Source organism: Melopsittacus undulatus, chromosome 5, assembly GCF_012275295.1.
Source record: "Melopsittacus undulatus isolate bMelUnd1 chromosome 5, bMelUnd1.mat.Z, whole genome shotgun sequence".
Lineage (NCBI taxonomy): Eukaryota > Metazoa > Chordata > Aves > Psittaciformes > Psittaculidae > Melopsittacus > Melopsittacus undulatus.
The window spans coordinates 46,040,575-46,054,604 of NC_047531.1; the positions used below are offsets into that span (position 1 = coordinate 46,040,575).

Sequence of the window (14,030 nt, forward strand, 5' to 3'; positions counted from 1 at the left end):
CACAGTAATACCTAGTGTTAACCTCTGCAGCACAATTGGCCTTTTTCAAAGGACCATATCTTTATTTTCCCTCTTCTGTTTGTCTTTGTCCCATCCTCTGTCTTCATGGCTTTCCTGTTTTCTTCCTTGATAATATTTTCTAATCTGCTTCCACTGTGCTGTTTCACCTGTTTCTCCTGGGCTTCACTTGTACACCCTTTGTTTGATTCAATGCATTTACCTGTTCTTTTTGCTTCTAATGTTAACTTTTGCCTTTTAAATATGTCATAAGCAGATCAAGGTTGAATGAGTGCTGGAGAAACGATTTCCCCAAGGCCTCTTCTTTCCCATTTCCCTCTGGCAGTTAACTCCACTGGGGTTGCACTGGCTGTGTTTGGAAAGTTTTTCTCACAACAGAGACTAGAAGCACCTGTGTCTTTGGTGAGGGGAGGTTCTGTTGGCCACCTGCAGTTCCTCAGCTTGTTTGGTAACTTGCTCAGGTGGATGTTTTGCTTTTCTTTTGCTGCTGTCTAGCAGCAATTCTTATTGTCAGGCCTGCCCTTTGCAAACTGCTGAGGAGGCTGTGAGGGAGGTGTCTTGCAAAGGGATGTTTAAATACTTCTGTCCTTCTTGACTCAAGCTTAAATATTACCTTGGTGAGAAATTTTTGACACCAAGACTCACTTTTCTAGTACTCCCAGAATTGCTGAGTAAGACCTATCAAGGCAAATTCCTGGCAAGGAGGGCAACAGAGCACATCTCGGTGTTGATGTGTGCAGTATCCCACCATCACTGTGGTCAGGCAGCAAAATGTACTGGAAGGAGCACCTTCCCCATTTTAACCATCCTCGGCATCTTCAGGACTCTTGTTGCCTCCGACTGCCACCTGCTCATTTTCTGCTCTTTCCAGCCCCTTTCATCCTGAAAGAATCTGTTATAACCATTCCTTCTTTCCACTTTCACTGTTACCCCAAGCTGTTCTGAGCTGTGGGTCAGAGTCTGGCTGCGTTGCCTGTGGCCCTCCAGCAGCTGGGTGGTGTAAAATTTGGACAGCTTGTGTCCTTCAAGATGTCTCTATCAAGATTCTTTGCTGGGCCTGTGTCTGGTGACCCGCACAGATGGGTCACGCACCATCCATGTGCTTCCTGCATGCTGTAGCATCTTCTAGGGAAGCAACTAAAAATAGGATGTAGTGGTTTGAATTACAGGGAAATGGTTAAAACATCCCCAGATTGGAAGGAGGGGAAGCTCAGAGGACAGAGTTGTTTACCAATTAGCTTGACCTTTTCCAGTTCACATATTTACAGTGACTCACTAACTGGCATGTGCTGGGGTTTTTAATCTCCTTGAAGTCTTATGACCACTAACAAATTGCATCGTATCCAAAGCAATTATTCCTGCTTGGTTTTGCCTTCTTTCCATGCACAGCCCTCCCCACATGTGCACAGGTCAGCACCTGCCCAGGCTGTCCAGCCTCCTTCAGGGAGATACAGGTGACATTTTTAGGGTCATAACTCTCTGCTCTCTTAGGACCTTGAAGTTCAATGTCTCCAGAAAGGTGAAGAATGGGGTGACTTTGGGAGAGGAGTCATCCCATTAGGAGCACTGATTTATACTGGCAGAATGGATAGAGCTGATCCCAAGTGCCATGGAGTCTTTGGGGAGATTCAGTAAAGGTTGTATTGGTGACAACAGAATAGCTCTTAACTTCTGTTGGCAACACATGTTGCTGTGTGTACAAATTCCTTAATATGGTAGCAGCTGTCAAAGTGCCTCCTCAAGAGAGCTGGATTCCCCTCCCTCCCATTCAGGGGACCTTTTTGCCTAGCTTTATGGCAGCTATGGATTGGAGTTTGCTTCCCTTCCCAGTATCCCATCAATCAGCAAGTGGTGGGATCAGACTCCTTGGTGAGGCTGGATTGTGTTGCCTTGCTGAGTTGTCCCAGTGGACACTCCATTGTGGTGCTGGCTTGGGAACTTTGCTTCTTGCACCTTCTGCTTTCTCATTTTTTCTCTCTCATTCCTGTAGGCTACCCTGCAGTTCTGTGTGGTGAAGCCCCTCATGGCAATCAGCACAGTCATCCTTCAGGCCTTTGGCAAGTACCAGGATGGTGACTTTGAGTAAGTTTGTTTGTCTAGCATGCAAGCCTTGGCTGGACCTCCTCTGTCTAGCTGGGCTTATTGTCCATGTGTGTGCTGGGCTCTGGGAAAAGACAGAGGGACAATACAGGCTGAATATTCACATGAGAAAAGAGGGCAGAAGTTAGCCTGTTGGCTTCAGGTTTTTCTTACCTGTGTTTGGGGAGGGAGTGGGACAGGGAAGCAGGAAGGAAATGGGAGTCTTAGAACTCCCCAGTGACAGTGGCATGGGGGAAAGCTCAGGCTGAAATCTCAGGAATTTGTCTGTCTTGTCTTTTCAGTGTAACCAGCGGCTACCTCTATGTGACGATCATCTACAACATCTCTGTCAGCCTGGCACTGTATGCCCTCTTCCTTTTCTACTTCGCCACACGTGAACTGCTTAGTCCCTATAGCCCAGTCCTCAAATTCTTCATGGTGAAGTCTGTAATCTTCCTGTCCTTCTGGCAAGGTGAGCTGCTTTTCCCTTCCTGTGGTAGGCACAAAGAGTTCTCTGCAGGAGCTCGGACACTAGGGTTGATAGAGCAGATGGTGATTAATAGCCAGAATGTCTTTCTGGTATTATTATTATGTTATTGTCTTTCATTGCTTTTCTCTGGGAAACCTGTTTTGCTCATTTTCCTCTTTGTTTCTGAATCTTCACTATCTCTGTGCATGTGCACACTTGTATCTGCCTGGCAAAATCAGCTGTTTGGATGAAGAGTCCTTTCCGTTCCTGGAACAATCATAAAACGCAAGCTGCTAGTGTTTTATCTGCATGGTGCCATTTGATTGATTAAAGTGGCACATCTAAAAATTTTTAGTACTTTTAGTCTCTAGAAATAAAATTTGAATGGTATGTCTGTGATTCATGGAAGTGCAGTGTGTGCTGCCACAGAACCATCACCGAGTGGAAGGGCATTCAGAATATATATGCGTGATGCAGAGGCACATTCAGAAAGCTGAAATTCCACCTGGGCTTAGTGCTTCCTACTAATTGGCTCTAAGCATTTCCCTGTTGAGTGCCCTACTTTGGTTTACTCAGTTGTACTTCAAAGACTAATTGAGTAGGAAATTAGGTGGAATTTAGGCTGTTGGAATATAGCCCATCATCCCTGTTTACAGAGAAACTAATAAGCTGTCTAGTTTATCATCTTGAGCTTTCTGGTCGCATGCTTTCTGCCTTCTCTGGAATTCTTCAGCCAGCTGGCTTATGGACAGGGAGAAACATCCTTCTTGCAGTGGTGTATCAAAAATGCTTATGCTTAGATGAAAAGCTCAGTCATTTTTCCACTCTAACTAGTGGAAGTGCTGAGATCACAGAAACATCTGACCATTTCTTACCCTTTTGGACTTGATTACATCCTGCTAATTCCACAGATCATGCGTCAGTTGAGAATAGTGTTTGAACATTCTTTACATGGAGCATCTGAACGTGCTTAAATATATTTGTCTCATTTATTCCTCCTTTCTCTGTTGTACAACTGAGTGCAGGTGGGAGTATCTAACATGCTTTGTAGCTCCTGTGTTAAATGGGTTTGATCTAGGGCATACAGCACAGACAGCTATTCCAATTCCTTACAGTTAGTATGCAGTCACATTTTCTGCATTTACATGAGCTTGTCGCTTTATTTAGGGATGCTGTTGGCCATCTTGGAAAAGTGTGGTGCCATCCCCAAAATCCACTCTGCCAATGTGTCTGTGGGTGAAGGCACAGTAGCTGCTGGATATCAGGACTTCATCATTTGCGTAGAGATGTTCTTTGCAGCCATTGCCCTGCGCCATGCCTTCACGTACAAGGTGTACGTGGACAAGAGACTTGATGCCCAAGGTAAGAAGTATGCCAGTGCATATGGCATGTCTGTTTGGTAGTAATACTGGGTGGAGACTGGTCTCTCTGACAGCCAACACACTGATATGACTCCCAACCTGAATGCTTGGAAAACATCACATCCTCTTCTATGGTGTCTGAACAGATTCATTGTGCAACAGCTCTGCAGGGCAGAAACCTTGTCTGAATTGCACTGTTCCCTTTTCAGTTCCCCAGTATGCCACCCACGACAGCTTGTTGCAGACCTGAGGGCTGCAAGAAGTTGCATCGTTTTCATAGAGTGTGCTTGTCCTTCTTCCTGTCTTCCCAAAGGGGAACTCCATTGCTTCAGATTGTGCAACAGACTGAAAGCAGGAGGGACAGGGCCTGAAACAGCCTCTGTTTTGAATCCGGCTCAGGAAGATGAGGCTGTGCTTTGGCAACATGTTTGGCTCAGAGGAGGAGGATGTTCCTGTAATGACTTTGTCTGGGCTGGGCTGCTGGAAGTCGTATTCTGGGGAACAGGGAGATATCTCTGGGAAAAGGGGGCTTGCATGCCCAGTGGTACAAGTACATTCAGTATTCTCTAAATAAAGGGATTCCATCCTGCTGGTAAGACTCTGCACTGAGCTGTGTGGAAACAGCAGCCCTTGAGCGGTGTTAATGTAGATGATCTCTTCATCCCAGCCAGCCCCAGAGGTTTTGGAAGGACAGTGGTCGCAGCTGTGGGAGATGATTTATGGGTGATGAAAGGGTAAAGTGCTGGACAGTAAAGTGGGAGATGTTTGATGGTGGGTCTTGTTCAGTTCTTGTTATTGCCTCTCTCTCTCTCTTTCTCTGTTTCTCCTCTCCCTTTTCTCTTTCCTTTGCTTTGGCTACTGGTCCCTGATGCAGCTGTTCCATCATATGGACCATACGGTAGGTACAGCATGCTCTATGTGTTTGTCTCTGTTGGTTTTTAACTGGATCCTGTTCTGCCCTGATTCCCAGCCTGCCTACTGCCTGCTCTGCCCCTTGTTTACCCTTCCTTGTAGGTCTGTAACTTGACTGTCTCACACAGCTGCTTCAGGGTTGTCTGGGCAGTGGCATAATGCCTGTTGAAAGCATTTCTGTCAGGACTGTGTGATTGTCTCTCCAGAGAGTCGCATGGGCTGTGAAGGGAGCTGGTTTGCTCTCTCACCCTGGCCTCCCTTCACTTTCATAATTGCCACGGATGATCAGCATGCTTTGGTCATCTGGGAAGCTCATTCCCAGCATGAGCAGAGCCAAAAGCCCGTGCTGGAAATGGAACCTAGAAGCCAAGAGAAATGGCAGCTCTTAGAAGGACACACAGCCTTCCTCTGTGCTCAGCACTTGGGTGGGACAGTCTCCAAGTGTTGGTTCCTTCATGGAACCCCTGTGACACCTTACACCTGTGGAGTGCCCCTAGTACTGCCTGTTCCCCTCCTTTCCCTCCTCCCTCCACTGTTTTCCACTTTCATGGTCAATTTCCTGTGGGCATCTCAAAACTGCCTATCAGTCTAATTTCCAGTGAGTGGGAATGGTGAATGCCATTTCTCCTTTGTTTGTAGAATTTCCTTAGTTTTTGTCTTCTGAAACTTTACATGAGCACCTCCCTACCTGACTGTCTTCACCCAAGCCAGCACAGGTAGTGTGCAGTGGAGGTTGTTGCTGTGGGTATATCCCATTCTCATGGCATGACCCCCATGTGGTTCTGAGGCAGATTCACTTGGCTAAAAGGGGCTGGATTTAGGAGCACTACTGGTAAAACTTGACAATTTGTGTGGCATTTCCTCAGCAGCTGCTTTAAGGAAGTCCAAAAAGTCTGGAAGTCTCCAGGATGTAGGATTGCATGTTCCCTGTTCTCCTCACCTTTATGTTACGGGGTGTGGGGGAAGGCAGCAGTGTTCTTCACTTGTCCCTCCCCATCTTGCCCCAACAGGTCGCTGTGCTCCCATGAAGAGCATCTCCAGCAGCCTCAAGGAGACCATGAACCCCCACGACATTGTCCAGGATGCGATCCACAACTTCTCCCCAGCCTACCAGCAGTACACCCAGCAGTCAACACTGGAGCATGGTCCCCCCTGGCGCAATAGCAGCCACGTTATCTCACGTTCCCACAGCTGCTCGGGTGCCCGTGACAACGAGAAGACCCTCTTGCTGAGCTCTGATGATGAATTCTAGGAGGGGAAGTTGCCAGCACAGGCTGTCATTTTCCTTCTTCTGTTGCTTTTGTGATTCCTTTTTAATTTATTGAAGCAGAAACACACAATTCATATCACTTCCTAGAGAATGCAGATTGCAGAAATGGGCACTTCCCATTAGCTTTTGTGGGCATGGACATGATGAGTGGTGCAGAGGTGGGGGAATGGCCATTCCTTGCATCAGCAATTGACTGGAATCTATTGAAGCAAAGCTCCAGGGTTTAGGGCTCTGGCGTCCCACACCTGCCCAGGTTGGTGTGGACTGTGACTGGCCAGAGCCTGGAGTTGTGGCCAAAAATGTTTTTGTGTTTTTTTCCAACTGGATAACCTGACTTGTATTCCTCTTCCTGAATGGTTGGTATAGGCACAGTTTTCTCCCCCACCTCTCTGGTACTAACATCTCTGTGATCTTTGGGAAATGGGATGAGTGATAAGCATTCCTGAGGACCAGACCAGAGACTGGTCTCTCTATAGCCATTTCCTTGAATGCTTAGAAAGGAACATCTGCCCTCACCCTCTACTCACCGAGTTGTGCAGTCCTGTACTTGAGTGAGCGGGGGGGGGAAATGGACTTTTGTCCTGTTCCTCTGCACCCTGCATCCCCCATGCTCCCTGTCAAAGCTGATGCTTGTTGAAGCTCAGCAGGGATGGAATTGCTTTCTCACAATGGCAGGGTTTTCTAATCACCAGGTGTCTGAGCTTTCCATCTCACCTGCATTCTATGATTCTGGTGGCAAGAAGCCTCCCTGGAGCATCTGTCTTCTACTGACAAGACTGAGGGTTGGCTGTGATAATTGGTGGAAGTTTGTAGAGCTCTGTCCCTTCCATCCCTCTTCAGGAAAGGAAGATATGTAAACACTAGAACCCTTTTTCTTCTTGTTTCCTGTCCCCCACTGACATAGCTGCCCCTCTTAAAGGTGTGGGTTGCACCAGGTAGCTGCCCAAGCAGGTCCTGGTCTTGCAAGTAGCTCTCCCTGCACTGGTCATCACTGACTTCCCCTTCGAGCTCCACAGGTTTTGCCCTTAGGCTGGAAGGGATGTTGTACGCTCATTTGCTTTTTATCTCCATAGCTGTTCCAGGCCAAACTGGAGCGGATGTGAAAACTGACATGGTCTGTCTGGTTCAAGTTGTCCCTCTTAAGTTTTCCAAGCAGCAGTTTCTACTTTTCTCCTGCACATCTCACAGGCCCTTCAGCATCTGCATTGTTACCAAGGATGGAGCCAGAATCCATGAGAGTGGGAAAAGAAGCTTCCCCTTGCTTCTGTTGGGTTTTTGGATTGGCCCCTAGGTATTTAGTGGAGCCAAAATAAAAATGATCCCTCTGTAGATCTGTCCAGGGACCAGGAAATGCCTCTTGCTTGCTTAAAATTGTCTAGGGTAGGAGCAGGGAAGCATGCTCAAGTACTGCGGATCAGATGTCTCGTACTCCCATGCAGGAAGCAAATGGAGGGGTTGGAGCAAGCTTCTGTGTTCTTGGCTGCAGTTTCTCTGTTCCTCTGCTGCTTGATGCCTACCGTGCTGTCAGCAGACCTGTGCATTCCCAGATTGCCCGTCATTGCTCTACTGAGAGAACAGGGGTCTGGAGTTCACCTTTCCTCTTGTATCCTAATCTATGTGCTTGATTGACTTTCTCAGAAGCAATTGTGAGCAAAGAGCACCTTGTTTCTTCAGTACTCCTGCCAGAAGCCTGTGATCAGGAGCGGGAGGAAAGAGGCTTGAGAGGCAGGTTTGCTCCCTGCCATGAGGGTAGGATAGTGGAAGGCTTAAGGACAGTGTCAGGGCAGTGCCCTGCACTCATGTCTGGGAGGGTGGTGAAGCAGGTGGGGGCAGCGGTGCTGACTCTTGAGGCAGGACCAGTGGATCCAGCAGCTTCTCTGCTGCTGGAGTTTGCCATTTGTGCACCTCCCTGTGATGCCATGCAGTTTGTTACTGCGTTTCCTAAACCTGTCACTGGTTTAATGGGCACACAAATGCTGGCTGCCAGGCTCCACGTTGGCTTGGTGTAAAACTCCCTTCTCCTCACACCTGGAAAGCAGAACTGAAGATTGAATGGGCTTGCCTTATATCTTCCATGGCTGTGATTAACAGTCCTTTAGGGTGAGTCTCTCTTAGGAAAGCAGGGCATGGGACACGATCCCTTCCTCCCTTTGCCTTGCATTTGCAGGCCTTGATGTCCCAGTGTCACTTCATTGGTGATTGTTCCCAGTCTTTGTTGCATGAGGTGGCTGAGTTCTGAACTCTCTGGGGTTACCCCTTTGAGTTTGAAGGTGATCCAGGCTTGGGGAAGCTTTTTATTGCTATTCTTTTTAGTGATTTTGAACTGTATGCTGCATACACATGCTGCGCAGAGGATCTGGGTATTTTCGAAGCTTCCTTTGTGTAGTGGTTTCAAGTAGAACCCTTTTGCACTAGCTGCCTTTGGAGAGACCTGATGAAAAACTAGTGCCCAAACAACAGCCAGCTGCCATGTGTTATAGTTTTATATACATAGGTATTTTTTGACACCACACAAAATCATCTCTGAGCTTCCTGCTCTTCCTCATCACAGGCACGTGCCAGAGCAAGGACTGTCTCCGATGCTGCTCTGACTTGGAGGAACAAGTAGAAGACCAAGAGCTTGAGACCATGGTGGCCAAGGCATCCATGGTCTTGCAGGTCTGCTTGCAGTAGCTCAGGGCCCCAACAAATCTGTTGGTTCCAGGAATAGGCCCTTGGAGCTGCTTTCCCTCACCTGCTTCCCCTCTCCTTCTTTCCTTCCTTTTTTGTTTACCATGTAACATAGCCATGGGATTTGTTTATTATTTTTCCATATAGAGTAGTTCTTTGTATATAAATGACTGAAAAAAAAAGAAGTATGATAAATAAGACAGAGTCACCTAGTTTTGTACCTATCGTGTTTAACTGATGTGAGCTCAGCGACAAGCCGCTCTCTCTATTTTGGTCTTTGTGACATTATACTCTGCAGAAATGAGCAAATATGATGACAAATAAAAATATAGAGATAATATAGATTGTACTTAAGCTGCCTCTGCGTGATGCTGTCTGGGTGGCTTCTCTGAAGTGAGCTTGAGCTTTTGCTTATTGCAGAGGCTGAGGCTCAATGGGTCTTGTCCTTTTAGTCTTCTTTTGAGGAGGGAACCTTCATGCCATGAGAAGCAGCACTCACACCAGCCTGGGGCTGGGATATCACTGATGGCCTAAGGCAGGAGCAAAACACATTTGTCAAAACCCTGGATGAAATACAGACAGATCCTGATCTTGGGATGCTCAGTGTGAAACACCTCTAGAAGAAAGGGGGCTGCTGTCTCTGACATAGGTTCCAGCAGGCAGCAGTGCTGTGTTCTATTTCTGTGAGCAGTGGTGGGCTGGGGCAGTTTGCAGTGGCAGAAGGAATGTGAACATAAAACCTGGAGCCACTGTGTGAGCACTCCAAGATGCTGGCAGGCTGGGACCCAGCATCAGGGAACATGCTCATCACTTCCACCTCAGTTCCAAGGAAAGGTGGGTTTTCCCCATGGGAGGATGTCACTCTTCACCTCAGGGTAAGGCACCTACCACACTTCCTTCCCATTCTCCTACCACCCACAGACATGAGCTCTCTGCTTTCCTCCTTGCTGTTGGGGTCATGCTGCAGGGGAGGTTTTGGGTAGAGCTGCCCTGATGTCACCTGCCTCTCCCCCTGCAGCAGGTACGAGGGCAGCCTGAAAGAATTTTTCTAATGAAGAGTATTATCTTTCTTAGGAAACAAGATTCAGTGCAGCCAAGCTGCTCCTGAGAGCAAAAGCTTTGGGGGATGATGGTCAATGTTCAGCTGGCTGCCTGAGCCGTTCCAGAGACTGTAAACTTGGAGAAAAGGCTCATGTGAGACCTTATAACAACCTTCCAAGACCTAAAGGGAGCCTATGAGAAACCTGGAGAGGGGCTTTTTACAAGGGCATGTAATGACAGGACAAGGGAGATTTAGGTTAGAAATTCTTCCCTGTGAGGGTGCTGAGGCCCTGGCACAGGGTGCCCAGAGAAGCCGTGGCTGCCCCATCCCTGGCAGTGTTCAAGGCCAGGTTGGATGGGGCTTGGAGCAACCTGGTCTGGTGAAAGGTGTCCCTGCCCATGGCAGGAGTTGGAACTGGGTGAGCTTTAAGGTCTCTTCCAACCCAATCCAGTCTGTGACTCTAATCTGTGTTTGCTCTAAAAAGTCACAAGCTGCCCCCCAGCCCCATCTTCTTTCAGGTGCGTTCTTGAGCACATCCCGCAGCAAAGCTAGAGGGAGCCAGAAAGCCGGGCTCAGAGACAGCTCTGTCAAGTTTCAGAATGACCAAACACACTCTTGCTGTGGAAAAAAAACCCAACGACAAAGAACTTGCTTTATTTGTAAAGTCTACAAAATACAGAGGAGTCGGGTAGGACACGTACTGTAAGTCAGAAAATAAATAAGTATATTTTTTTCTCTATATAAGATAAAATGTGATTTGTATATATAAAATATAAAGTACGGCTCTGTACCAACATCCTGGCTGTGCCGAGAGGCGGAATGGCAAAGAGGACGTGAAAATAACTTATGTTCGTGCAATAAATAAACCCAAGAGGAGTCGGGGTGGGGGGATGTGAACCACAGTGCCCCCTCCACCAGTGGTGGGCACCTCTCTCTGGGGAGGGGATGGAGGCTGCAGCCAAGGACTGCTGGCGTCAGCAGGACAGAAAGGGGGGGATCATCTACAGCAGCAGATGCCATCGAGGGTCTGCCTCCCCTGTGCTGCCTGTATTTAGCAAACCCAACTCTTCCACAGCATTTCAGCCTGTAGAAGAAGCTGGTTGTCCCGTACGGGTGTCCAAGCTGGAGGAAAACCAAGGGGAGGAGCCTACCTGCCTGCCAGGCAGCTCCCAGGAACATGGATGCTCTCCATGCCTGCTTCCTACCTCCTGTACCTCCACCTCCACAGCTCTGGCTCTCAGAGGCCAGGAGCACCTCTGCATGGGCTTTGTAGGCAGTGGGGCACTGGGGAGCGCTTGGTGGGGCAGTGCAAGCTGGCTTGTGCTGAGCAAAACAGTGTTTATCTCTGCTCCACCTGCCTCCACTTCCTTCCTGCCAGTGCTGCTGCATTTTGGAGACACCCAGCTGGGCTGAGCAACCCATAGGCAGGAAGAGGCATGAAGGATGATGGAGAAAGATAAACCAGTACCACTGCTTCTCCCACTCACGTCTCCCAGCCTTCCCCTGCCTTCCTTCATCACCATCACCTCTGCAGCACCTCAGGCTGCCACAGCACTTTCCTATCCTGCTTACCCTTACCAGCCACCAACCTGCAGCTACTTTCTCTCACGCTCTGACCTGCCACTTTCTCTCACTACCTCCATCCTTAGAGATTCCAACCATGTTGCCACCTCTAACCCTGCTCCAGCCATGGTCCAAATTCTGGGGCTAATGCTGATATCCTTTCTCCATCCTACTCCTTCTATCCCTTGCTCCCTCCTCTCCTTTCCCATCCTGGCACATGGTCCTGGGAGTTCCTGGCCCATGCTCAGCTTTCCCATGCCTTCCCCAAAGAAACGAGGCGCTTGGTGTTTTCCTGCCAGCTTGGAGCTGTGGGATGCTTCCCCACTGCTGCCTGCACAAGCTCACACTCTCCTGCGTGTGCCCCCAGAGGGGAAAGGGCTGCAGGGCTTTGGGGGTCACCGATGGGGTCCTGTCCTCCACCCTAGCACCCAAACTGTAGTAGCCCTCCCTGCATGGGGAGCTGGAGGTCAAGGGATGGGAAAAGGAGTATTTCAGGCACAGGTCCTGGCAAGGAGGAGGTTGGGGAAGGGGTGGGAGGCAATTGGTGTGGGAAGGCACCCCAGGAGGACTGTGCCAGGCTGGGGAATGGAGGCCAGCACTAGGAGTAGGCGGCCTGGTTGGCACCAGACTTGACGATGGTGATGACACTGGCGGTGGCCACCTTGGCAGAGGGACCATGGGCAGCCACAGTGCGGGCAAAGCCCTGCAGGGCCTCGTACTTGCCACGGAGGGTGTCGAGCTCCAGACGCATGGCAGCATTCTCCCTGGCCAGCTTGTCCACCTCCCACTCCAGCTCCATCTTCTGCTTCTGCAGCTCTTCCTTCTGACACACACGCTTCACCCGGCAGCTGGCGGCGTAACCCCGGTTCTTCAGTGTCCGCCGGCGCTGCTTCAGCCTCGCCACCTCCTCCTTGGAGAGGCCCCGCAGGTGGTGGTTGAGCTCCCGCACCGACAGCCCCATGAGCTCCTCATCTGACAGCAGCGGTGTGTTCTCCCCCAGCTCCCGCTTCACCTGCCAGAGAGAGGGGTGATCACCTGAGACTCCCAAAACCAACCCTCTTGTCCCTGAACCCTTCATTCCACTAGCGCTCACCTTTAGGGCCTTGCTGGCGAGTCCCTCTGCAGCCATCCTTGCCTCACACTGGCCCTGCAGAGCAAGCAGGAGAAAAGCCAGTTACTGCCAGCCCTGTGCCACTCACCTCGGCACAGAGGACACCAGCTCTGCTGCCCCCTGCCCGTGTCCCCACTGCCGGCCACGGAACTCATCCCTATTCCTTTAAAAGTACTTAACAATAACAATGATGATAGCAATAATGACTGCAAAACATAACAGTCACGGGGGAAGGGTGAACTATTCATCCCACCCCGAGGCAGTCGGGATGCTGCTTTGCCCGGGGGACCCGAAATGCCCCGGCCGGCTGTCGGGGGAAGGGGAGCGCCTGAGGCTTCCTCCCGGGGAGGAAATCCGGGTGAGATCCGCCCGGGGCTGAAAGGAAAGTAAAAGCAGCAGCCCCACGGTGCAAAACACTGGCTAAGGCACGCAGCCAGAGCCTGAGCCGAGGTGCCTCCCCACCTGCCGCGGGCTCTGTGGGCGCCGGCACTTCGGCTCCCACTCCCCATCCCAGTGGGCTCGGGGGGAGGCAAGGGGGGACCGCGGCCTCCCCGTGATTCAGCAGCCTGGGAGGGGGAAAATCAAGGAAGCGGCGCTTGTCCCCTCTCCGGCCGCCGGTCCCTCCGCTCCCTGGGTTTAGGAGAGCGGGGAGCGGGCCGGGAGCCCACGCTGCAGCCCGGCAGCCGCTCCCCGTCGCGGGGCGCCCCCTCCACGCTAGCAGACCCCCGGAGGGGCGATGGGGGCCGGGCCGGGGAGATGAGGGGCTGGAGGGGGCGGCGGGGAAGGTGGAGCCGGGCGGGCTGGAAGCTGATGCAATCCGGGCCGAGGAGCCACCGCCGGAGCCGCGGGAGCCGCGTCGGCTCCCTGCGGGGCGGTGGCCGGGAAGCGGGAGGGAAGCGCGGACGGACCCGAGCGCGGACACCCCTCATCCCATCCGATCCCATCCCTCCCCGTCCCGATGTGGGCGGCGGGGCAGCGGCCTCCAGCCGGTGCCAGACCCCGCGCGGTGGGAGGGGGGGGGGGGGGTGCAGCGGGACGCGGAGGGAGCGCCCTGGGGGTGTTTCTCCCCTCCGATCCCGTCCCGCAATTACCGAGGGGCTGCGCTGAGTGCCGCGGGGCCGCTGCCGGGTCGTGCCGTCGGGCGGCACCTCCAACCCCGCTCCCCACGATTACTCACCCGCGGATTCTTTTCATTCATAAAAACACAGTCATGCGGTGACGTCACCGACGCCCCACCCCTCCGCTCCCACCGCCCCGCTGCTCTTAAAGCGGCCGCCACTCCTTATAGCTCCCGTGGGTGCCACCAGCGTCTCGCACTCCGCCGGTGGGTCAGACACACCGGAGCACACGCAGACACGCACAAAAGTTCCTGTTTCTTCCCCATATTTAACGATGTCTTCCACCCGCCGAACTCCACAACCCAACCGCTGCGGAATGGGGCGCCGGCGCTTTAAGAAGAGCGCCCCCTGCCCCACACAAAGATGGAGTCCCCAGCCTTTCCGCCCATCTCCGGGTGTGACGCAGCCGCGGCCCCG

At 51.3% G+C, this 14,030-nt stretch overlaps 2 protein-coding genes across 4 annotated transcripts in view; one reads left to right on the forward strand and one right to left on the reverse strand.

Annotated features, from left to right (window-relative positions):
* TMEM184B (transmembrane protein 184B) overlaps window positions 1-9,130 on the forward strand; it is a 30,469-nt gene extending 21,339 nt beyond the window's left edge. Inside the window, exons 6-9 of the mRNA XM_034062973.1 lie at window positions 2,009-2,100; window positions 2,400-2,569; window positions 3,734-3,928; window positions 5,850-9,130. Of these exons, the coding sequence (XP_033918864.1) occupies window positions 2,009-2,100; window positions 2,400-2,569; window positions 3,734-3,928; window positions 5,850-6,091 (699 nt within the window). The 3' untranslated portion in view covers window positions 6,092-9,130. The remainder of the gene's footprint in view (window positions 1-2,008; window positions 2,101-2,399; window positions 2,570-3,733; window positions 3,929-5,849) is intronic.
* A 1,306-nt stretch (window positions 9,131-10,436) lies between these two features.
* MAFF (MAF bZIP transcription factor F) lies at window positions 10,437-13,983 on the reverse strand. Of its 3 annotated transcripts, none has more exons than XM_034062753.1 (3): window positions 13,673-13,983; window positions 12,478-12,531; window positions 10,437-12,396 (listed from the first exon to the last, which is right to left on the reverse strand). In XM_034062753.1, the coding sequence occupies exons 1-3, from the start codon at window positions 13,691-13,693 to the stop codon at window positions 11,983-11,985; spliced, it is 489 nt and encodes a 162-aa protein (XP_033918644.1). In that variant the 5' UTR covers window positions 13,694-13,983; the 3' UTR covers window positions 10,437-11,982. The 3 variants fall into 3 exon arrangements, with proteins under 3 accessions (XP_033918644.1, XP_033918645.1, XP_030906033.1); XM_034062754.1 differs by having other exon boundaries at window positions 13,587-13,685; XM_031050173.2 differs by lacking the exon at window positions 13,673-13,983 and adding an exon at window positions 12,958-13,481.
* Between the last annotated feature and the right edge of the window lie 47 nt (window positions 13,984-14,030).

What these genes read in the sequence shown, in the direction of transcription:
- MAFF (XM_034062753.1), bottom strand. Translation starts at nt 13,693, where the DNA reads ATGAATGAAAAGAATCCGCGG. An exon ending in TGAATGAAAAGAATCCGCGG is followed by an intron (nt 12,532 to 13,672) that starts GTGAGTAATCGT and finishes CTTGCTCTGCAG; the next exon opens with GGCCAGTGTGAGGCAAGGAT. An exon ending in TCGCCAGCAAGGCCCTAAAG is followed by an intron (nt 12,397 to 12,477) that starts GTGAGCGCTAGT and finishes TCTCTCTGGCAG; the next exon opens with GTGAAGCGGGAGCTGGGGGA.